Below are 25,347 nucleotides of genomic sequence, written 5' to 3' on the forward strand. Positions count from 1 at the left end.
CGAACTGCTAGGTTGGCAGAAGCTGGGACAAGTAACAGGCGCTCACTCTGTTACGCGGCACTCAGGATTCGACCCGCCAAACTGCCAACCTTCTGATCAACAAGCTCAGCGTCCTAACCCACTGAGCCACAGCATCCCTATGTAATGTAGTTTCCTATTAACTAGCATAAAACTTAAAATGGGATGAAATGTGAACATCTAATTCTAAATACTGCTTATTCATCTTCAAATATCTATATTTCTGTCAATAAATTTTAATTCAAGTTGGCCTTCTAGACGTCCCTTAAAACATAGTTTTGTCAACTGGCCCGGGGATGCCATGATAGAGTGAAGTCTGCTAGATGATTCATATGATGGTTACTTGGAATGGACTCTTTTATATTGTCATTTTTTTTAGCTTTTCAATTATGTAAATTAATTAACAATACATTTAGTTGTATTTTAATTTTTTAATGTATGTGAGATGGGAGGTTATATAGTTATACTGTTATACAGAAATAGAGACAGAGAGTTAGAATAAATTACAAGCATAAATCTATAGTTATTTTAGCTAAGCCCTTCTTATTAATATGAGTATATTCCCCTCCCCCATCTGTCTTAAGCATTTCTTTTGCATGAATACTTATAAAGAATTTTTTAAAGGGGCAGTGCAGTTTCCAGTAATCTATCACTCACTTTAACAGTTAAACATTGAGCTAACTATTTGAAAAGACTGTTCATAGTCATTCAAATTTTGGGTATTCTCATGCAGAATGAAAAATTGTATGAGATGGTGAAGATTTTTTTTCAAACTTCTCTGACAGCTGTATTTACCACAGAATTTATATACTAATCTTTTTCCTGTATGCTTAATAGCATTGGGAAAACATTATTAGTGTGAACTCATTGTAAGTCTCTTGGTAACTATGGCCAGTTGAGTTGTGTGTCAGAATTGTTTCAGTAAGCCTTTAGTTAAACAGTTGATCCTGTATGGAAGTACAAGACATTTGTAAGTCCATTATTTCAGGGGAGTGGGGGAGGTCCTGTATATATATATCATGCAATAAATATAATCAAATTACTTTTGAGGAGCCACATAGATTTATTTGAATTTACTTGTATAAATCACTTTTATTAGCAGTTGTATTGTGTATTTTTTTCTTATACCTGTGCAAGACAAAGCCACTATGGAATATTCACCTGTCACACTTTCAGATATGCAAACCACTAAATTCTTCTAGAATATTTGACTTCTATTTACATCGTTCCATAATGTAACTACCTCAAAGAATAACCAATAAAATATATTCAAATACATTCAAAAGAAAGGAGAAATTACACAATGAGCATGCAGGTTACAATAATAGAATATGTCATGTCTTTATATAAACATAGAAAAGCAATTTTTGCCAGATGGTGAATTTGGGCAATTCATCTCAAAGGTTCAGCACCATCATGTTCTCACACCCACTGAATTGTTCTAAAACTATCCTACGTGAAACCAGAAATAATTGGCTTGTGTAAGTAACATACTGAAATATACAGACATTATGTAAGAAGAATTTCTGCACATTATCCACTGCACATTATTTAAAAACGTCATACTGATAGTGCCGTGGCAATACATATGTATGTCTGTGTGTGCAAATATACAAAAATATAAATGACTTTCTAGTTAAAATGTATTATGAACACATTATTTCAGGGCAAAAGCTGCATACGGTATTCAGAGCAAAAGTTGCACACATCCTTTAAACTGCATGCTGCAAGCCTTACTCCAAAACAGCCAAAACCATATTTGCTTTAATTGAAATTACAAGGTCATGTGAGGTCTTAAAACCTTAAATCGTGCATTTCTGTTTTCTAATACCTCCGAATGGCAATGGGATATAGAAGGGGGGAAACTAATTACTGTGAATGATTTGTATCTACATACTAACTTTATAACATTAATGGACTGAAAACTATAACTTAATCCAGTATTTCTCAACCTTATTGACTTTAAGACATGTGGACATCAGCTCCCAGCTATGCTGGATGGGGAATTCTGGGACCTGACGTCCACACATCTTAAAGTCAACAAGGTTGAGAAACATTGACTTAAATCCATTGATAATCAGCAATTTTCACTTATTAGGTTAGATAGGGCAACACTGTAAATGGTGAATGTGAAGAATAATTACAGGCAAAGAATTGTCAGGCAAATATTATTTTCAAAATATGTTGCAAGAAATGAAAAATCTGAGTTGAACCTCAGATATAAACTTTATCACGATGCTGATGGTATCACTTTGGAGAAAGTTAGCACTCAATTACAGAAGACATGCTCTGTATGCAGGTGTTTCCACAGTCAAATCCAAATGTATTTAGAGAGACTCAGTTTTCTAAAACAGAATAGGCGAAACTTTGCAAATTCACAAACTCTTTACGGAGTGGTACCTGCACTGTTTAAGAATGAAAACTTGGTGGCATTTCCTCCACCTTTTCTCAGCTACTGCTAGTTTTCAATTAAGAAAAAAAAGAAAAGCTTAAGCCATGGTTTTAAACACAAATTAAAAAGATTAGAACTGGGATTACATTTTAGCTAATAGGAAAGTCCATTCACACAGTATGTCTGTCCAGACACAGCATAAGAAAAGGAATTAATGAGTAGTCACAGTTCACAGGTGCATACTTGTACATAAAAGCTGCAGATTTCCCTACAGACCAACTGATATTTTATCCACGTTCAGAATGTGATGCTCATATTCACCTACTGGAATAACAAACTTAAAAATATTTCCAAAAAGGGAGAAAAAAGATTCCAATGAAAAACAACCATTTCAAAAAGGATTCAACAGCATTGTTACTTTTCTTCAAATGGACTCATAGGTATATGTTAAGCACATAAAAGGAGTTGTAATTAATACCCTTACATTCATTTTGAGAGGGAATAACGGTTTAAATATTATTTCATCTGTGTTTATATTATGCTGGTATTAAAATAGATGTAATTTAACAAGCCATATGTTTACCTCATTAACATTTTTCCTGATTTTCAAAACAAAATCAATGCCTTTTCAATCTTAACTTTGTATTTGTCAAAAGATTTATTTAAATAATTCATATTATTTTTTGACAATGCATTATTCCCTTATTACATGTACAATCTTAATTACCAGAATTACAAATCAAATCGAAAGAATATAGACTGGTTTGTTGTTGAGAAGGAGCTCCTAACGATTACTGAACATGAAAAGAAAATCAATTCTATTTCTACCGTTCAGTTTTCTCATCCCCCTTAATAATTTTCAAAATAATAATTCTAATCACTTTCAGAAAATGGATATTACATATAAATAAAGTTAAGCAGGTAACTCCCAGAAGCCAATGTAAGACCACATAGTACTAATCTGCATTGATTTTGTTTGGTTCTAATTGACGAGGACTCAGAGTGGTTTAACAATGAACGAGTTTATTGAATACACAAAGTCAACTGTCGACTGTCAAATGTTGCAACCCTTTTATAGAGAAAGCCTTTGAACTGTAACCAATCAATGGAGACTCTTTTCCCGCTCCTAGGTTGTGGCGTCCAATGAATGCACCTTAATTTCCCGCTCTGAACCTTGCTAAGCTGCAATGTGTTTGCAATCTCTTACTTGCCATGTTAATAACTATTTACATACACAACACCCCTTACCCCCCAGTTGATGTTATTTCTTTACAAAATCCTTTAGGTATTTTGGTGGCCTATGTATTCTAGAAGGGTATCTGTTACTTTGGCTGCTAGGGACCCCTCTTCCTGGTTGACTGCTTGGCAGCTTGTCACTGCTGGGCCTGGGCTCTGGGTTGCTGGCTACAGATGTGCTGTCTTGTGTATTAGTTTGTGTTTGTAATTCAGTGGTCACTGGCCTACTCCGCAGGGGTATTTCCCATTCAATTTGACTGAATTGTTGTTGTTGGGTACGAGGGAATGAGTCATTTTGCCCCTCCTCTACGCCACTCTCTGGCCTGTTGTTATCTGTACTGTTTCCCCCTACTATGCTTTGGTCCCCCTCAACTGGCACACAACCACTAGATCTTTTCCTCAGCTGGTCTACGTGTCTTTTACAGATCCTGTTCCCTTCCCCCTCAATAGTGTACGACAGGGGACCTAAGATTTCAGTCACCACCCCTGGAATCCATTTGTCCCCTTGGGCATAGTTTCTGGCCCAGATCAAATCCCCCACTTTAAATGTTCTGTTAGGAATGTCTAATTCAATGTTTGTTTGCAGTCTGTCAGGGTGCAATCTGTCCAATTTGGTGGATAATCTCCTGCCCCACCTCATTTCAGCTGGACTTTTCCCTGTAGCAGAACATGGGGTCGTGTGCTGAGCCAACAAGAACTCTGCCAGTCTCTGATGCCAGTCACCTCGAATAATTCTTTTTAAAGCGTCCTTCGTGGTCCTCACATTTCTTTCAGCCAATCCGTTGGTGGAGGGGTGGAAGGGTGCTGAAGTCTTGTGCTTAATCGAGTTGGCCTTGAGGAAATCCTGAAATTCAATAGATGTGAATTGTGGCCCATTATCAGACACAATTAAATCCGGCAACCCGTGAGTGGCAAAGAGGCCCCTTAATGCCTGTATGGTTCTGCCTGAAGTTACTGAACTGACCGGTACTACCTCTAGCCATCTAGAGTAGCTGTCAACCACTACTAGGAACGTTAACCCTTGGAAGGGTCCAGCAAAGTCGATATGAATCCTGGACCAAGGATTCCTAGCTTGTTCCCATTTATGTGTGCGGATATGTTGTTGTTCAGGCCTGGAACGTTGGCACAGATGGCAATTGGCAACACATTCCTCAATGTCGTTGTCCAGTCCTGGCCACCACAAGTGACTCCTAGCCAACGCCTTCATCCTTACTATTCCAGGATGTCCCTCATGCAATTCTAGTAGAATAGCTGATTTGTGGATTCCTGGAATAACTACACGAGTTCCCCAGAGTAAGCATCCCAAATGAACTGACAGTTCATCTTTCCTTCTGAAATATGGACTGTATATTTCGTCTGGTTTGGTGTTAGGCCAACCGCTCATGACCCAGGCCATTACTCTCCTTAAGGTGAGGTCCTTATTGGTTGCCTCAGCAATGTCTTTTGCAGTTAAGGGCAAATCAGGAATGTCCTGTAGGGACATTATTTGTCCCACTGGGGCAGGGTCCTCCTCTGTTGTGCTTAGGGGCAATCTGCTAAGAGCGTCTGCATGACCCATGTCCTTACCTGGTCTGTATTGGAGGGAAAATGAGTATGCTGAGAGGAAAATGGACCACCTCAGCATCCTGGGTGACATAATTTGGGGAGTCTGTTTATCTGTGGTAAACAGTCCCAGCAAGGGTTTGTGGTCCGTTAGTATAGTAAAGTTCCTACCATACAGGTAGTCGTGGAACTTTTTAACTCCTGCCACTATGGCTAATGCCTCCCTGTCTATTTGCGCATAGTTCCACTCTGCCTTGGTTAGTGTGCGGGAGTAGTATGCAATGGGTCTTTGTATTCCTTGGTTGTCTAAGTGGCTGATCACAGCCCCTACGCCATATGGCGAAGCATCGCACGCCAGGTAGATTGGTTTGTTTTCTATAAAGTGGGTTACAGTTGAATTACTGGAAAGGATGTCTTTTAAAGTTTGGAAACTCGCTTTGTGCTTGTTCTGCCATTGCCAAGGGGTCTTCTTATCTAAGAGTCTGTGTAAGGGTTCTGCAATGGCAGCCTTATGTGGCACAAACGTGTGGTAAAAATTTACCAAGCCAAGGAAGGCCTGTAGTTCCGCCTTGTTCCTTGGTTCTGGGGCCCCTTTGATTGCTTTAATTTTTTCAGGGGTAGGGTGGATTCCACTTTTGTCAATCCTGAACCCCAAAAAATCAGTGGATTTAACCCCTATGCTACACTTTTCCTTCTTTAGTTTCAATCCAGCCTTCCTAAATCTACCCAGTACCTGTTCCAGCCGCTCTACTAACATTCCTTCATCCCTTCCAGCTATTAGGACATCATCGAAGTAAGGGCATACTCCAGGTATGCCCTTTAAGGTCCTCTCCATCACTTCTTGGAAGATGCCTGGAGCTGCTGCAATTCCAAATTGCAGTCTGTGAACTCGGAACGCCCCCTTGTGGGTAACGATCGTCTGTGCCTCTGCAGCCTCTTTAGAAACAGTCAACTGTAAGTACGCATGCGCCAAGTCTAGCTTGGCGAAAATGGCGGCGTCCTGGATCGTGGCGAGGACCTGCTTCACCGTCGGGACCGGGTAAGCATGCTTTTTCATTCCAATGTTGAGGGTGGCTTTGTAGTCAGCGCAGATTCTCACATCCCCATTGGGTTTGAGGGGTGTGACAATCGGCATTTCCCACAAACCGCCCTCAACAGGTTCTAATACTCCTTGGCCTACAAGCCGGTCGAGCTCGGCCTCGATTTTTCCCTTTAAGGCGAAAGGTACCCTTCGGGCCTTAAGCCTGATTGGTTTTACTGAGGGGTCTAGGTTGAAGTTAATGGGGGGCCCTTTGTACTTGCCCAGTGATCCATCGAATACGTCTGCAAATTCATTGCAGACGGATTCGAGGGTCTTATTTTTAATCACTGAATTTATTCCCCCAATCCAAATTCCCGGGGCAGGGAACCAATTAAGTCCGATTAAGCTAGTCCTATTCCCCTCTGTAACTATTAGATCTAAGACCCCCTTGAACCCCTTAAATTTTACACTAAGGCTGGTCTTCCCTTTTACTTTTATTGGACTTTTTTGAAAGTCCGATAATTGAATATTTGTTGGACTAAGTGGAATTCTTTTTCCACTTATTTGTTCAATTCTCTCAAGGGTTTCAGTGGAAATTATCGACACTGAAGCCCCTGAGTCGATTTCCATTCTGCAAGGGACCCCTTGCAGAAGGACTGTGATTTTTAATTTTCCATCCGGAAAATTGTGACCACTTCCCGGCCTTCTCCTATTGATTCGCGCCACCTCCCCTCGAATTGGAATTTTAACCCGGTTTTTAGGGGTCTCCTTGCCACTAGCATTAGGGGTTACCTTACCCTCAGGCCACACATCGACTTCGTTCAGACGGTTGTCGCGAGCGCGGTTTCTGCAGATGGCCTGGATGTGGCCGGTCTTGCCGCATGCCCTGCACTTGGCGGTACGGAATCGGCAGGATGCGCGGGGATGGTTGCCGCCGCAGCTGCCGCATCGGTTCTGGCTATCGTTGTCGCGCGGTCTGGTTGCGGTGTCCCGCCGCGGTCGTTGTGCCCCGGTCGGTTGTCTTTGCGGAGTTGCGGGTTGTTGACGGCGGCCAGGTTCGGGCCCCTCACTTCTGGGTTGTCTAGGTGCCATCTTTCCAAATCGCCTGGAGACTTCGGCGATCTCTTCCTCCCACTGCTGGTCCACCTCCCCGCAGTCCACATAGCCCGCTTGGTTGATCTCGGGCGCTGCTGCCATGCTACTGCGGGGGGGGGGGTCGCGATACCCGGTTGACTCGTAAGTTAGAAGTTCGTCGAGCACTTCCTGCAAATCGCCGGTGGGTTTGGCGATTATTCTGTTTTGTAGTTGTTCATCACGCAAGCCCAGTACTACTCTGTCCCGAATTCTTATTTCTAAATTATCGTATTTACATCGTACTGCGGCTTCCCTGACGGCAGTGACAAATTTTTGTATGGACTCTCCCGGTCTCTGATTCCTCTTTTCGAAGATGCACCGCCAAAAGAGTTCGGACCTTCGGGGTGTAAAGTGGACCTTTAATTTAGCGAGGAGGTCGGCATAAGGCACGCTAGAGACTGGTTGCGGTTGACACAGTCCGACAGCGACTCTGTAGACCGGTGTGCCGCAGATCGTCAATAATGCCGCCGCTTTTTTACGGTCATCTGTGATTCCGTTCACTAACAGGAACCCTTCGACTTGACCGATGTATTCTTCCCAATCTTCGGGGAAGTTTGGGTCGAATTCCTTCAATGACCCTATTTGCGCCATTCGGAGAATTTTTTTCTTATTCTGCCGCGGCCGCTCGGTTGACTGTGACTCGCTCTGAATTTGCCGCCTTTCGCGACAATTCCGCCAATTCTCTGGTCTTCTGTCAATCCCACCTTCGTCGCCAGTTGTTTGGTTCTAATTGACGAGGACTCAGAGTGGTTTAACAATGAACGAGTTTATTGAATACACAAAGTCAACTGTCGACTGTCAAATGTTGCAACCCTTTTATAGAGAAAGCCTTTGAACTGTAACCAATCAATGGAGACTCTTTTCCCGCTCCTAGGTTGTGGCGTCCAATGAATGCACCTTAATTTCCCGCTCTGAACCTTGCTAAGCTGCAATGTGTTTGCAATCTCTTACTTGCCATGTTAATAACTATTTACATACACAACAGATTTAACTTGTATATTATCATTGTTTGTTCCCTTCAGTTGTTGGACAGGAAAATATCAGCAAGGAGGAACTTACAAAACTGGCTACCTTGCTTAGTATGACAAAATATTTAAGGAGTTGAACTAGAACTAAGGACACCCTTAAAATAAGAGTTCATGGGCGACTTTGGGCCAATCACTAGCTCTCTAATTTACCTCAAAAGATTGTTGTTATAGTTAAAACTGCAGGAAGACATGGCATTCTTCCTTTTGTAAGTGGAAAATAGGAAACAATTTTCATGAACAAATACCCAAATAAATACTTAGTAAGTGTTATATTGTTTACTCTTGTTCAGTCACAGAATGATGCACGTTGTTTGCTCATTTGAGCTCACCTTCTTTTTTTCAGTTTCACCCAACACTAAAATAATATACTTTACCCAAATCTGTAACATTCTTTTCTCTCTTCTCACTGAAATTAATAAGGAAACACCATGGCTGATAGCACACCTTGGCCAGATTTTAGTCTAAAGAAATTTCTGGCACTGCACAAACAGTTCAACTCTAACTCTATGTATAGGATATGTATTTTTACAAGAACCTGAGAGTGGGCCAAAATGTGTGATATTAAAATGCAATTTAAGATTGTGTAAAAATGTATATCTTATCCATGCCAGAATAGGTATGTGGACAACTGGGTTGCTTTGGCTGTCTTGGAGGCTCTACTATACGTTGGCTGAAATAGGGCAAGAATATATATTTTCAAAAGCATCCGTGGAGTTTGGAGAATGTATCAACTGGTCCAGTAGATATGCATCTATTTTAAATAAAATGATGCTTTTAATGTTAAGTACGTAAATGAGACTATTAGTTAGATGCCACATAGTGCATTATGGTGTGAGCACTGTTGGTTAAAGAATATATATAACCAGAGTATTATAATTGTTCACCTAACATTTGTTACTATTATTTTAAAGCACACAGCATAAAAGGAGCATTTATGTAGCTAATTGCTTCAGAGAGGAGACATGATCCTCAGAAATAAAACCCTTTGGAAATTTTATCTGATAGTCTTGCCAATAAAAACAATTAAAGGCTAATTATCTATTCATTTCTGGCTCTCTTGACAAGCAAATATCACCTCAACAATCTTAAGTATGCAGAGCAGATGGTTAATGACCAAGAGTGCCTCCCCTTAGGCATCACCTTTCACATAACTCAATAATATAAGAGCCCAAAGCTATTTCAGAGCAAAAATGATCTCTGCATCTTTGATTCTTGACAATCTCGCTTTTAAATATTGAAGGGGAAAAAATCACATTCTTACATCACAGGAACTAAGACAAAATGCAACAACTAGCGTTTATGGGTTTGACTTGTCACCAATTGGCTTGGACAAGTCCCTCTTAGACTCACTTCATCATCTGTGAAGTGCAAGTATCAGAATTGTTCGTTCCTCTTCAAAATACAGGACAAAATACAGCTATGGGACAACTTGTTAGGCCTTCAGAACCGCATCACTTTTTATTCTTTCTTTTACTGAATATACTTCCATAGATTTCAGTAATCAGTCCTCAAATATTTATCTCAAAACTAAACATAAAAGATTTAGGATTTCATAAAGAACATAATTTGTCACATTTTGCCTAACAACTTATACTCTCTTGAAATAAACTGTTGTCTACAAAATAACTCTCTCTCGCAAGAAAGCTGCCCTACTAGCAAGCCAATAAAACAAATTTACACCTAAAGAAAACCATCAGAACTCTTTATATTTATTATTTCATTTGACACCATTGTGCCTCACCTTTCTGCCTCCCGGCGCTTTTATCTTCAGTTAATTTTTGTTTAAATTTGGAAGTTGGAAAGTTCACACTTTCTCTGTGAATTTTACAAAGTTGAAAACGTATAGTAGAGCCTCCAAGACAGCCAAAGCAACCCAGTTGTCCACATTAACCATGTTCCAAATTATAAAAATAAACAATTTGATCTAGTTGTTAAATTTCTGGATTAGGAATGGAGAGTTCTTATCTTACCTTAGGAATGGAAACCAACTGGGTGACTTTGAGTCAATCTCTCTTTGTCCCCAAGAAAAAAACAATGGGAAACAAGGGCAAAGTGCTTCAACTTGTCCAGGCAAATACTCAAGATTCAAAATGGCCTTGAAAGCACAATATATACTCCCCATGACTTCCTATGCTGCCTCATTCAAATGGTGAGGGGAGTGATGAGTGAAGAGTAAAGAGAATGACAATGAGCATTCGTTTCCATCAAGGTCATACAAGGCATGAAGATCATCCCAAATGACCAGCTAAAGCAAGGAGGAATCTACATTGGACAGCAGCAATACAGGATGGTACTAAACAAAGATTATCATTTTAATCATTTCATACTGTAAAGGAGGCAACAGTAAACCACTCTTGTATTTTATCAAGAAAGCCACAAAGATAAGACAAGATAAAGTGACTAATGACATAGTGCCAGATATAGAGTCTTCAGGTTAGGTGACACTCAAGATGCTACTAAGGTGGGAGGATCTTTCAAAATACTAATGATGCTTATGACTCACCTAGATTAAAGCTTAAAGACATCTAGTTGCTCATGTTGCCATGCAAGAAAAGAAAATCTAAAGCTGCAAAGACAGAATGGCACTGGAAACATGGAATGTAAAAACTATTAACATGGGAAATCTTAATACAGAGAAAGATAAAATGAACTGGCTACAGACTGATATTGTAAGCATTAGTTAATTGAAATAAATGGAACTGGACACTTGCAATCATAAGATCATTCTGTTTACCAACTGAGTTGTTTGCAGAGTCAAGAAAGAGAATAACGGTGACTGTATTCAGGTACAATGCAGTCAAGGATTGAATAGATTTCAGAGACATCTTTTCATATAAGGGTTACCCACATTTATGCTGCAACCACTGAAGCAGAAAAAGAGAAAGAGTTCCATTTATTTATTGATTAGTTTTATGGCCAAATTCAATACAAAATCCAAAGAACACACAAGCAGGAAATGCTACCTATGACTGGAGATTGGAATGCCCAAACTGAAAATACTAAGTGATGCAAGAAACAGAAATGAAGCAGGAAAATGAATTATCAGTTTATATCAACTCAATTATTTCTTCATTGATAACACATTCTTCAAACAACACAATGGTGGCTATGTACATCAGAATGTACATCAGAGCACACTGACATCAAATTGACTATATTATTGGAGCAAGGAGGTGGAGGGGTTTAGTTATAAAAGCAAAGATGTGGCTAGGGTCTGCCTGTAAAATACTATATGGGTAATGCTCAACTTACACCCACAGTTGGGACCAGGATTTCCGTTACTAAGCAAGGTGATTGTTGACTGAGTTACACCCAATTACTTTTGTCATGGTTGTTAAATAAATCACTACAGTTGTTAAGCAAATCCAACTTTCCCCATTGATCCTGCTTCTCAGAAGCTGGCTGGGAAGGTCGCAAATGGTGACTATATGACCCCAGGACACTACAACCATTGTGAATATAGATGGTTATTATGTGACTGTGGGGATGCTGCAACAGTCTTCAGTGTGGGGACCAGTTATAAGTCACTTTTTTCAATGCTTCTTTGAATGATGATTGTAAGCTAAGAATTTCCTGTACTTCATGAATTATTCGCATGCAAGTTCCAAGTCAAGCTAAAGGGGAACAAGAAAACAAATCAGTTTCCATTACACAATCTTCAGCATATTCCCACCATTTTCAGGAAATTACTACAGTGATAGCAAACTTGAAGAATGAATGAAAAAATTAAAACAAAAAAAATTATTAAGGATGGATATGAGAAAAGACTAAAAGATCAAGAAAGAAGAAACCTAACTGGATGCTAGAACAGAAGATGAATTTAGCCATAAAGGGAAGACAAGTCAAAGCCAAGAAAGATCTCAGAAAGGTACTTAACAAATGATTTCAGAGAGCTGTTAAAAGAGACCAAAGTTTTGTCACAACGACATCTATAACCATCATAAAGATGTCTCCAAAAACATAAGAAAATATTTAAGAAGATGAACTTCAATCAGCTCTTTAACCATTATTATCAAGTCAAAAAGTTGCAAGAACTAGAGGAATGCCTACAGAAATATGACACATAAGAGAAGAAGAAGAAGAAGTAATGGTTTGTACAATAACACAATGACTATGGAGGTGTAGCAGGGCTGGCTGAAAGGCTTTGCAGGAGCCTGCCCGGGGAAGAGGAAAGCTCAGACAGCGGCTGCAGGTTTTGGGCATGATGAGCGTGGATGGGTGTGGATCAGCCAGAAGGAAAGAAAAAGGAGGAAAGAAAGGGGGTGGGGGGGTTGCTGTGGTCGGAGAGAGACCAGATGAAGTTGAAGAGGGATTTGAGGTTTTAGCTGATCCCTTTCTGTGAAGGAGGGGGAAGGAGAGAGTGAGAGAGAGTGAGAAGGTGGAATTTTACTGCTTTCTTTCACAGGGGGGATATCCTGAGCGGAGGCAAGAGAGAGTGAGGAGAAAGTTACTGGGGTTGCTAAATTCAGATTTTAACAATAAAGGAAAGGGGGAGGGGGTTTGACATTGATGACACTTGAGACTGCGAGCGACGACAGAAGAGAAGGAGAGTCTGATCGTTACTGCTTTGGAGACTGACGGCCATCCGAACTTTGATTATTGTTACTTCTGCAAGTTATAGACATTGTGGGAAGTTGCCCTTGTGGGGCAAGCTGTTACTGCAGAATGCTGACTACCTTCGTTCATGTTCCTATCGTTGCCTGGAGCCGGGTTTTCCCCACCCCACTTGTTTCCAATACTGTGAAATCATTGACTATTGCTGCTATGACTGCCTGGAGCTGTTAAAAACCATCATGCATAGACTATCAAGGCCAGGGGCTGGTCATCTTTGTTCCTGAAAGCCCCCCCTGTCAACGCTGCTAACATCGAATGTTATTGCTTGACATGAGATGAAGAAGTAGCTATTTCATATGTTAAACTTGTGTACTGCTTTAAGACTTGTGTATTGTTTTAGTTTAAAATTGGTGGGAGGGAAGAGTAGGAATGCATTTTGAAGGCCATTTGTCTCTCTAAAGAAGATAAGACTTTGGCAGTTCTTCTAAGGAAGGGAAGCTGATTCTTTAAATTAATTGGCGAATATGATTAATGACAAAATTAGAAAGGTGGAGAATTGTGTTTAATTATATTGTGCAAGGGGCGGAGATTTCAGATTCCAGCTTCCTTCAAGCAAGCATTTGCCAGTGTATTAGGCTAATAAAGGACTTTTAAGGGTTTTTAAAAATTTTTTTATTTAAATTCCATTTATATCCCGCCCTTCTCCGAAGACTCAGGGCGGCTTACAAACTTAGCAGTAGCCTTCATTCTATGTATATGCCTGCTTACTAGGGCTTTCACACACACCCCAGCAGCATTATTACAAAGTCAGCTTAATTGCCCCCAACAATCTGGGTCCTCATTTTACCTACCTCGGAAGGATGGAAGGCTGAGTCAACCTTGAGCCTGGTGGGATGCGAACCTGCACTAATTGCAGGCAGCTGGTGTTACTTAAGGAGGCATTAGCCCACTGCTCCACCAAGGCTCTTAAAGGTAAACAATGCCTCAGAGTCACTTGAAAAGCCCATACGTTGGAAACTTGACACCCCCACTTTGATGACGAGAGTCTGCCACCTCCTCACTTCGCATGAGCTTCTGCTAGAAAAGGCACTTTACCTTGAGAGCGCAGCTGCAGAGCGTGACGGAGGGGAGCAAGGCTGGGAGGGCCTGGGCTTTGGCGGCCTCTGAGGGGCTAACGCTACAGAGGCAATGGTTTTCCCAATGACTTTGCGAAAATGAAGACCTGACCTTAAAGAAGAAGCGTACAGCATTGACACTTTTGAATTTTGATACTGGAAAAGACTTATGAAAATACCACAGACAGCCAAGAAAACAAACAACTGGATCATCAAACAAAGCAATTCATTGTTATCACTTGGGACACAAATGACCAGTATCAAGTTATCATATTACGGACAAACACCTACCTTTCTTGAAAAGTCTACAACTTGGGGGGAGTTAGATGGAAAGAGAAGATGAAGACCACTAGCAGCAAAGTGAATGATTCCATTAGAGGGGTAATGGATGCACTACTGCAGACATGTCAAACACAAGGCCCGGGGGCCAGCTCCGGCCCGCAAAGTGGTTTCATGTGGCCCCCGAAGCCATCCTGGAAACACTGAGGGAATGGCCCCCACTGCCTTGGCCCTGGCCCAGAGACCCTCAGATCTGTCCCACTCCTGCCCAGGCACCCATAGGCACCCTTGATGCGAACGATGTAGAGCTGGCCACGCCCACCCAGTAGGCCATACGCACTCTAGCCACACCCACCCAGTAGGCCACGCCCACCTGGCCCCTTGAGGGCAACCGCAATGCTGATGCAGCCCTCAATGAAATTGAGTTTGACACCCCTGCACTATTGGAAGGCCTCAAAAGGGACAGTTCATTGTGGATAAGGTGATTCATGATCACTATGAATCAACTTGATTGTGCATATTCAATTTAAAAGAGCAACTAGCCAGAAAATTTGTAATAGTATAAAAAAGAGGAATCAAAAAGCTGGGATCTAGAGATGAAATGAAATACAAATGAAAGATAACTTTTCTTTCAAAGAGTGAAAGATTTTGTACACGGTAAAATGAAGCTAAAAATACCAAAGTAAGTTTGCTAGTGTGCATTTTCACGTTTGATAGTTGCTATAGTTGCAACAGAGATAGAAGAAAAAGAGTCATTTAAGATTGGGAAGGCTTTTTTGTTATTTCTCTGGCAAATTTTGTCTAGAATCTACACTCAGACTCTGTAACACTTGAATCTCACCATCTACCTGGATTAGATAATACCTAGGCTTCTGGTTACCTAGGAATGTTCTACTACCACAGGAAGACCTTTTCATTTTCTCAGCCACAACTTACCGTATGTATCTTCCATTAGTACTTCTGAATTTCTAGCTATCAAATAGTATCCTTCAATTGCATGGAAAAATAATTAAGATTTATTCACAATGCATAGGAAATAACCCTGGTACACATCTGTTCCAATGCCCTGAGTCCTTAAAATAGGTCTCACCATTCGACTAATTAGCTGGTTTATAGTACAGTATTTATTCTTACATAAAATAACCAAGGCTCAGGTAGGGCAAGAGGTGGAGTTTGGGGAATTCCAAACCAATTTTTAAATGAGGAAAGGGCAATTTACTGTTGCAGCCTGCAAATTGGATAAATCCACCCACGCACATTAGCAATCCCCAGAATGCAGGATAGAACACCACCAGAAGCCAGGAATTGTGATAGCTGCAATAAAAAGATGTACACTCCCATTGCATTAAAGTTTCACAATCTATCAGAGCCGCCCATGAATTCCTAAATTCCAAGCAAGGGAATACCTAAAATTTACTGGTATTATAAATAATATGCATTTGCTTATATATGCCATTTATTCTGTACAAAATACTAGAAAAAATAGGGTGTCACAATATTTTTAAAATGTTTTAAAATAACATAAAACACATCACTATCATTTATTCTTATTCAACTATCTAAAATTCAGAGCTTCTTACCTTATGAATGAATAACTCAGTGCATGTTGACCATTAAAGGAAAGGTTTAAAATAGAAATCAGTACTCACATTTAATACAAACTATAAAATAGTACAGACAAGATTAGCCCTACTACAGTTAAAGGGATTTGCTACCATTTAAGTGTAAATAAGAACTCCAATTAGCTGCAACCACAGGCATCTTTACCTGGGAATAAATGCAACTGAATATAATGTAATTTACCCCTGAATACAGCTTTATGCAATTACCTTACTGGGTTACAGATCTAAGCATATTTATTTGAAAATTAATTGTACTGGTAGCAATGAAAATTGTGTCTGACTAAATAAATGGGGGACAAACTGCCAAACTGCAGCACAAAGAACTAATTGGGAAGAGCTGAGCTCTGGTACTTAAGTAGTCTTGTTAAAGACTGTTCAGAAGCTTGAAAGATGGTCAAAAGGACTGTGATATTTAAAAAATGTAGAACAATTTATAACTGAAACATGATTTATTTTGTTTCCAATCAAGTAAAGAATATTTGCAATTTAAATTGTAGATGGCATACATGTACACACACACTCATTATGTATTTATATGTACACACATGTATAAATGCACACACACGCATAATTTAAAAAAATGTTAATAATAAAGCATATTTTGCACTGTCAAATACGTAAATAAAAATGACTAGAAGCAACCAAAAACATCTACCAGGGCCAGGCCTCAAACCACTGAGTTTGGAGTACACCCATCACAATTTAGACCACAAACCACTTAATCCCATTTGTTGCTAAAGAATAAGTAATTAGAAGATTGTGGCCAACATGAACACTAACTTTGGCTGAACTACATCTCAAGGAAAAGAGAAATAATGTAAATTAAGTAATAGCAAAATTTAAGCACTTGTTTGAAATTCCAACTGTCCACATGAGTCCAGATTGCATGTAACAGCTCTTTCAAAATAATATGGTACATACAAAGGTATGCCATTTAAATGTAATAAACCATGACCCCATTCCTGGTGCCAGAAAAGCCACTGAGCAGGATGAAATGGATCCTGCATTAATTTACTCAAGTCACTTAAAGAGCATATAAATCTAAAACATATGTCCTGCAATCAACAGATGTTTCACTAAGGTCTGGAAAAACAGTGATCTCCCTTTTGATATATTAACCAATTGCTAACAAAAGTCAATTTAAAGGTTATGGAAAAATATTACAGTAGGTGGGCATGGGCATTTAAATAGCTAGTAACCAGATACACTTCATATAATCAAATACTGTATATAAATTAATACTTTAAAACACTATTCACAGAAGAGAAGGCAAGTTGTGTACTGATTTTATTGCACCTCCAAATATTATCTACTTTTAAAACGAGTCATCTAATTTTCTCCCTACGTTCCATAAATTGATTTATTAAGTGAAGATCATCAAAGATATTCTTGCTGCAAGGGAAGTTGGCCAGTTTTTGGTTTTTCAAAAGAAAGATGCTAGCAATTCCTCTGGAAGCCTTCTCTCCAGATTGACTGCTTCATAGAAGCATCTGACTCCTTGCTTTCTGGTTGTAATAAGAAATACTCATTTAAAGAATTAGTTCACCTCCCACTATAGCTTCTCCATAGAGGAAAGCCAGAATTTAATCCTTTTTCATTTCTAATGTCATTTGCATAAAGCCAGTTTGGTGCAGCAATTAACAAAAAGGCTAGAAACCGCCTTTGCCCCACCTTAGACCCAAAGCCAATGGAATGACCTTGAACCAGTCACTTTCCTAATTCCCAGGAAGAAGGCAATAGCCAACGCTTTTTGAAAATCTTGCCAAAAAACTACAGACACTAGTCCAGGCAGTCATGAAAAATTAACACTGACATGGAGCCATGAATGTAGCAGTGTGGACCACCTTGTTAGCTGCTTTAAGAAGACAGCACAAACTGGTTATAAAAAACAGCATAACAAAAGTGGCAGCAATGGTGTTTGGAACATCAGCAAGAAATATCAGTTGCCTGCAAGCAAGAACTGGTGAAACATAAAAACGCAAAGGAACACAAAATGAAGTAGCTAAAGGGCTCTGGACTTTAGGAAAAACACCTGCCACAGAACACCCCAGACTTAACAATTGTTGATAAGAAAGATAAAAGATGTCTGGAGAATGGATACTGCAGTACTTGGAGACGGCAGAATTTAAGAGAAGATAACAAAATATAAAGACTTAAAATAAAAATGAGAATGGTTGTGGCAAAAGAAAGCAAAAGTATTACCAATCGTAATAGGTGCCTTTGGTGCAATCCCAAAACATCTGGAGCACCACTTGAACACCAAAGTTATAGACAAAATAACCATCAGTCAATTGCAAAAGGCAGCTTTATACTTTGAACAGCTTATATTCTATGATAATACTTTTAACATTATCAAACAACATTTTCCTATCTCAAGTCCTTGGAAAGGATGTGATAGGTAAATAAAAATGCAGAAGCAGTCTGACTGTGTGACCAACCATAATAATAACAGAGCCCCAGTGAAGTGGTTATGGGACTTGTATGGCAGAGATTCAACCATACTGGAGAGGCCTCATCAGAGGAGCCAGACAAAGAGTATCTGTCCCATAAAAAATATGGTAAGTTAGAGAAACTTATACCGGATTAGTCATCGCCCAGACCATCAAAGACTAAGTGCTAGGTGTTGGAGTTTCTGGACATCTGGTGACAAAAGGATTACAAAACAACCAGGGCCAGCAGCTGCAGGATTGCTTGAAGAAAAATTGCTTACCTTTCACAAATATACAGATTGAGAACAAAGAAAAAATGACTTGCTATTACAAATCAATAAGGGATGCAGTGGCTCAGTGGGTTAGGATGCTGAGCTTGTTGATCAGAAGGTCGGCAGTTTGGCAGGTCGAATCCCGAGTGCCGCGTAACAGAGTGAGTGACTGTTACTCGTCACAGCTTCTGCCAACCTAGCAGTTCGAAAAAATGCAAGTAGAAAAATAGAGACCACTACGGTGGGAAGGTAACAGTGTTCTGTGAGCCTTTGGCGTCTAGTCATGCTGGCCACATGACCACAGAGACATCCTCGGACAAGCGCTGGCTCTTCAGCTTTGAAACAGAGATGAGCACCGGCCCCTAGAGTTGGAAACGACTAACCTTTACCTTTACCTTTATTACAAAGCAAGCTCAATGAAAAGAGGATATCTGAAAAGAATGCCTGAAATCTAGAAAGAACACCATCCAAAATCAAAAATAACAAAACAGAGGATAATAGAACAAAACTGATTTATAATATAAAATAAAAGTATTCACAGGAGAAGAACTGCAAAGATCTATCTAAGGCAATTGAAGCCTTGCCAGTAGAAGCTCAGACTCTAAAGGTAAACTGGGGGCATTGGCAATAGAGGAAGCCAGGATGCTATTGAACCATTTTTTATCAGTAAATCCAACACTCTTCCTCTGTTTTCTCCTCAAAAAGAACAAAGTTCTCTGACTGAAAAAAGAGAAGCTGAAACAAAGAATAACTGAACATCTAGAACAGAGGTCCCCAACCTTTTGGGCACCAGGGACCAGTGCTATGGAGAAAGGTTTTTCTGCGGACCAGAGCGATGCGTACTGCCTACATCCTGCAGATGGGGCTTCACTTGTTTGTGCAGCCTGGTTGCTGGCATACTGTGGCCCGGTGCTGGTCCACAGACCGGGGATTGGGGACCCCTGATCTAGAACACCACAAAAGCAACAGAATAACATTGCCTACATTGAAGCTTTCTACAAAAGAGAAAAAAACAGCTAGCACAAGTATTAAAAGATGCTAATACTGTAGTAGTGAATATAAGCATCAAATCACAGCAAAAACAAATCAACAGATGTACAGCATTGCTGCAGTTATAACTGAAGATCTTGGATGGAGAACAACAACCAAAAACAACACACCAAAAGTTCATCACCAAAGTGGAAGATTAGGTTGGAAAATAAGATCAACATGCTACGGTCAGATGTAAGCAAACTAGAAAGAAAAGAGATGTTGAGAGATTCTATTTATCAAGATGGACATGGAATTTTGCAAGTCCATCAAACAATGTACTTGTAAAAAGAAAATAGGGCATTGACAAAATATCTGAAGGATATTGAAGAAGATGCAATAAAGCTAGTATACTATGAAGGCTTACTGAATACTAAGGAGACCAAACTGGTCTACAAGAAAGGCCAAATGAAGAATAGAAAAAAGACATTGCAAGACAAGGTATTACCTGGCCAGTACATTAAAAAAAAACTAGCAGACAAAAGCAGATAACAAGACCTGTCAATGGCTAAGAGCAGGAAAGTTGAAGGAAGTAAAGGAGGATCTAATTCCAGGCATTAAGAACAAAAGTATAAACAGCCAGAATTGAGAAGACAGCAACAGACAGCAAATGCCGTTTCTGCAAAAAAGCTGAAGAAACAGTGGGCCAACCCAGTAAACTACTGCAAAAAGATCACACAGACTGATTACAAACAATGACATGACCAAATAGCAACACTTGCACATTGGAAAATCTGCAAGAAATACCATTTACCTTCAAGCAAGAGATTGTGGGACCACAAAAGGGACAACATAATAGAAAATAAAGCTAAAGTGCTCTGTGACTTTAGAATTCAAACAGACCAGCAACTGCCATAACAACACCCCAGACTTAAAAATTGTTGACAGGAAAGACAAAACAGCCTGGAATAGTACATATACTAAAGCAAAACTAGTACTCTTAGTAATAGGCTGTTTGGGTGCAATCTCAAAATAACTGGACCACTACCTGAGTGCCATTAGCACTAACAAAATCACAGTCAGTCAGTTCCAAGCTTTATTTGGAACAGTTTACATCCTGCAAGGATACCTTCATATTACTGTACCAAACAACAACATTTGCCTATTCCAGGTTCTTGAGAAGGATTTGACAAGTGGACAAAAATGCCAAATCCAGTCTAAATATTTGGCTGACTGTGTAAGCAATCATAATAAGATCTATAATTAACTAACTCTTCCCCTCAATTATTCTAGTTACACTTGCAATAAATAAACCATAATTGAATTTTATTTTAGATTTATCACTCAGTAGATCCTGAGTTCAAAATTGATATTCTATGTACAGTATATTTTCCTGTGAATAAGCCTAACAGAACTCAACAGAATAAGTCTTTATTCCAAAGTCTTTGGAATAAACATAGATAGGATTGGACTAAGAAAATGTTTCTTGGGCAACTTTTATATAATAAGGAAAACAAACATGGGCAAATCCATAAAAAAACTGTTGTTCAATGTGAGGTAGCAGCTATCAATTAATAAGAGGGTGGATTGTTCCTGGATACTTTTTCCAAGATTCACTTGCTTCCATATCTATCTATCTATCTATCTATCTATCTATCTATCTATCTATCTATCTATCTATAATCAGACTAGGTAACATTATCAACAATGATGAGATTACCTGGTTGAATATCTCTACAAGCAAACAGCATGAATATATTCTCTTCTCTCAGAAGAGTTTTTTTCTTTTTAAGAGGAATTACAATGTACCTGAAATGGCACTCTAGCCTCTCCTTTGAACTCTGAAAATCTGAAAACCTGTCTTTTGTAGCAGCTGAAAGCTAGAGAAAGGGGGGGTTCCTACATTAAAACAAAACAAAACAGAATTCTCATTCAAGTCAAGGCCTTATCTAAAGAGCAGGTGCTCCCATATCCATCAGCACTGATCTGAATAACTAAGACTGGTGTTGTTCCTTCTCTGGAGGCATCTTCTAAATCTTCCCCAGCCTGAAATCCTTAAGAACTGTTGGGTTAGGTTGCAGTTCTATCAGTTTCCACAACATCCACTGTGGTGGGTGAAGGACAGCTTCCCAAGAGCTACCATAACTACATTTCCTACCAAGTGTAGCACCTGCTGGTTTAAATTGATTGGCTGTGATAAGAGCGCCTATCCATTTCCTCATTCCAAGGTTTAGATTGCAGATTTGCTGTTTTTTTTTTCAGATGAAATTGATGGTATTGGTGGTGATCCCGATTGGTGACCCAGGTTGGTGACCCAGCACGATATTATTGTGTACCCAGTTGTGGGGATAACAGAACAATATTCACAATCTACCATTGCTCATATGCATTGTGGCTTAAATCTGTAAGAATGCCGAGAGATATTTTTTTCCTGTGTCATCATCAAATCCTGCCCATAAGCATACCCTGCCCAAGGAATAAACTTGCTACATTCAGCGCACACTGTCCGGAGTGCACCTCTTACTGCTAAAATAGCCAACAGGACTGTCATTGTCCACAAGTTCTTCAGTCCAACTGATCCTTTGTGGTCTTGAAACAAAGCTCGAGCGGCACTTCCATCATACGCAATTAAGGTACATACAGACTTTTCTCCAAAGCTTAGCCTCAGGTACAACCCAGTCCCACTTTATGGCTGTGTAACAAATAAATAATAAATAATAAACAGCTCTCTTCCGGCTTCTGCGCTGCCTCGCCCTTGGGTCTTTACCTAATTAAAGCCGTTCCTGGTTTACGGGATTCAAGGGACGCGAGGCAGAAGAACAGCTTTCCAGCTGAACTCGATCCCTTTGCCCCTTCCATCCCAGAATTAAAACTCAGGACAAGCACCAGTTTTTTTTTCCTTTACGACTCCTCCACCCTCCTTCGCGCAGCAACGCGGAGAAGCGGCGTGTATTGTATACGCCAGAGATGGAGAAGAGACCGACCCCCACCACCCCCACCACCAAATGCCATTTCCAAAAATCGCCGGCGGCAAGGGAACCCGGGGGCTAATTTTTCCCCTTTCTCCCCCCCCCCCCCACGCGGACTTTCTTTGCTCCACAGGCTTTGGACAGCAACCCGGCTGCCAAGCGCCAAAGGTGGAGGAGGATGCGTGGGGAGGAGGAGGAGGAGGAGGAGAGCCGGCTAGTTTCGGCGGCGAATCCCGAAACAACAGGTTCTTGGGAGATCTGCCCCCAACGGCTCCCGGTGCCACTCAAGCCGCGGAACCCAAGTCAGCGCCCATCCCGGTTTCTTCCAGGTGAGGAATCGCCGGGGCTTTTTTTCTTCTCACAGAACGCTCAGAACGGCGTTCCAGCACCTTTTTTTGGATGGAACCCAGTAGGGCAGGCAAGGCGGGTTTGTATGACATGTGTTGAGTCCCGGCACCGTTTTTCTTTTGCAAAAAAAGCCCCGGGAATCGCTCACTTCGCTCCGAAGCGGAGGAAACAGGTGAGGTTCCCCCACCTCTCCGTCCCGTCCTTCCGCCCCACTTCAGCCCCAACACCTACCCTCCTCGGGGGGGGGGAGGAGGAGAGAAAATCCCCCTGAACGGGGAAAGCTCCCGGGCAAAGGCCGGGGGGTGGGGTGGGAAGGGGGGAAGCCGCGCAGGGCGACTCGTAACACGAGGAAGGTTAATCACGGCCGGGCAGGCACTTACCGGCTTTGCAAGGATCTTTGTAATCTATGGCTTCAGCTTGATCCTCCTGGCTGAAATCGTAAACGTAGTCGAAATCCAAGCCGGAGCAACGGGAGAGTTTGTTCCAGAGGGTCACCCCAGCCAGCCACAGAGCCATCCTCCAGCAAAACATCTTCACGCTCCTCTCAGCAAAGGGATGGGAAAGAGAGAGAGAGAGAGAGAGAGAGAGAGAAGGAGGGAGGCGAGGCGCCGGGTGCCGGGAGCGGCGGAGTCGACGTGTGGCGGAGGGGGGGGGTGGCTGGGGGTGTGGGGGGGGAAGCGGCGCAAGTGGGGCAGAACCGGCAGCCAAGGACTCGTCCGCGCCGACAGGTTTTTCTCTCTCCTCCGGGGGGAATCGGACCCGGAGCTGGGGCTTCCCCCCATGCAAAGGAACCGGGAGGCTGCCGCGCCGTGCGCGTGGGCGGGAGCGTGTGTGTGTGTGTGTGTGTGTGTTTGCGCGCGTGGAGGGCGAAGGGGGTCCGACCCCCCCGTCCCCCTTCTTCTCTTCTGGGCGGGCGAGGAGGGAAGTTGCAAAGCGGAGAGGCGCTGAGTCGCCCGCCTTGCCCTCTCTCGCAGCGCCCGGCTCCCCCTCCTCAACCTCTGGCAAAGGCCAAGCAAACTTTTCTGCCTTCCCGCCACAGCCGCCGCCGGGGGAAGCAGAAGCAGCGGCGGCGGCAGAAGCAGCGGCGGCGGCGGCGGCACCACCAGGTTGCCGGGGTCTTTTCCGTTCCGCCCAAGGGATGGGCGACCGAGCCAAGTCCGTCGGACGAATCCTTTCTCCCGCTCGCCTCTCGCCGAGCTTCCCGCTGTTCCCGAGGTTGGGAGCTAGAGTCGGCTTGCACATCAGCAAATTGCCGAAGGGAGGAAAGGAAAAAAAAAAAAGAAAAAAGAAAAGAAAAGAGTAGCCCGGAGTGGAGTGGAGTGGGGAGGCGCGGGGGGGGGGTGTGAAAGGACGATCAGGAGCACGGCAGCCCTGCAGTGATGGCCACGCGTCAGCCAAGGAGAGAGGAAGGAAAAGTGCAAAGGCTTCCCCGTGGTTTTTTGTTTAAAAAAATAATTCTGAGTTTCCCTAAACACCCCCCCCCCCGCGCACGCCGGTCCGCCTCCTTTCTCCCTCTCTCTCCCCCCCCCTTCCTTTTAATTAGCAAAACCGTCCAGCAGCAGAAGCTTCGCCGCCGGCATCCTGCTGGCTTCTTCCGAGCGGCGGGGCCAGGATCCAGGCTGCTTCTTGATCTGCTGCCCTGATAGCCTTAGGACAGGGGTCGGCAACCTCGGCTCTTTTATGACTCGTGGACTTCAACTCCCAGAATTCCTGAGCCAGCTATGCTGGCTCAGGAATTCTGGGAGTTGAAGTCCACGAGTCATAAAAGAGCCGAGGTTGCCGACCCCTGCCTTAGGAAAACAACGCGCGCCTGTCCGCAAGCTGCTTGTCCCGTTGAGATAAGCGGAGCGGAGCAAGAACTGGACGGCAGCAGACAAGACAGTGACCGGAGCGCGGGGGGTGGGAGGGGGTGGGGAGGAGGGAGAGGAATCGGAGCCCCCCACCCCCGAGGTCGCCCGAATCCGGAAACCAAAGATGGAAAGCGAGTTCGCCGAGGCTGACAATTAAACGGTGATGAGAAATAATTGCGGCGCTTTCCCGCCCCCTCCCCGGGTCTCTCTGCCTCTTTCGCTTTCCGCTGCCAGCCCTGCAGAGCTGGAGGGGAAAAAAAAAAAGGGAAGGAAAGTTGCTTTTGTCTCGTTTGCTTTTTGCTTTTTGCTTTTTTTTTTGTTTTTGTTTTAAGGCGTCCGCCAGTTTGTTGAACGGGATGTGAAGACGACCGTTGCACGGGCAAAGTTCAGCCAAGGAAAACAGATGTAACCTTTTTTTAAAAAAAAAAAAAATAAAATAATAAAAAAAAACCACGCGAAAGCCAAACGTCGAGCGAGCAAGAGCTTAGGAATAATAGTCAACAAAGCAGGTTGGTTGTGCATCGGCGGCAAACGGTAGTCATTTTTTTCTTTCACCAGCGGCGCGGCCC

The 25,347-nt window shown here is 42.0% G+C and overlaps 1 protein-coding gene across 1 annotated transcript in view; it reads right to left on the minus strand.

The window, feature by feature from the left end:
• TLL1 (tolloid like 1) overlaps window positions 1-23,459 on the minus strand; it is a gene marked incomplete at both ends in the record, with an annotated part of 139,114 nt that extends 115,655 nt beyond the window's left edge. The window contains one exon of the mRNA XM_083367246.1: window positions 23,309-23,459. Within this exon, the coding sequence (XP_083223372.1) occupies window positions 23,309-23,459 (151 nt within the window). The remainder of the gene's footprint in view (window positions 1-23,308) is intronic.
• Between the last annotated feature and the right edge of the window lie 1,888 nt (window positions 23,460-25,347).

Source organism: Vipera ursinii (genome assembly GCF_947247035.1).
Source record: "Vipera ursinii genome assembly, chromosome: 7".
NCBI lineage: Eukaryota > Metazoa > Chordata > Lepidosauria > Squamata > Viperidae > Vipera > Vipera ursinii.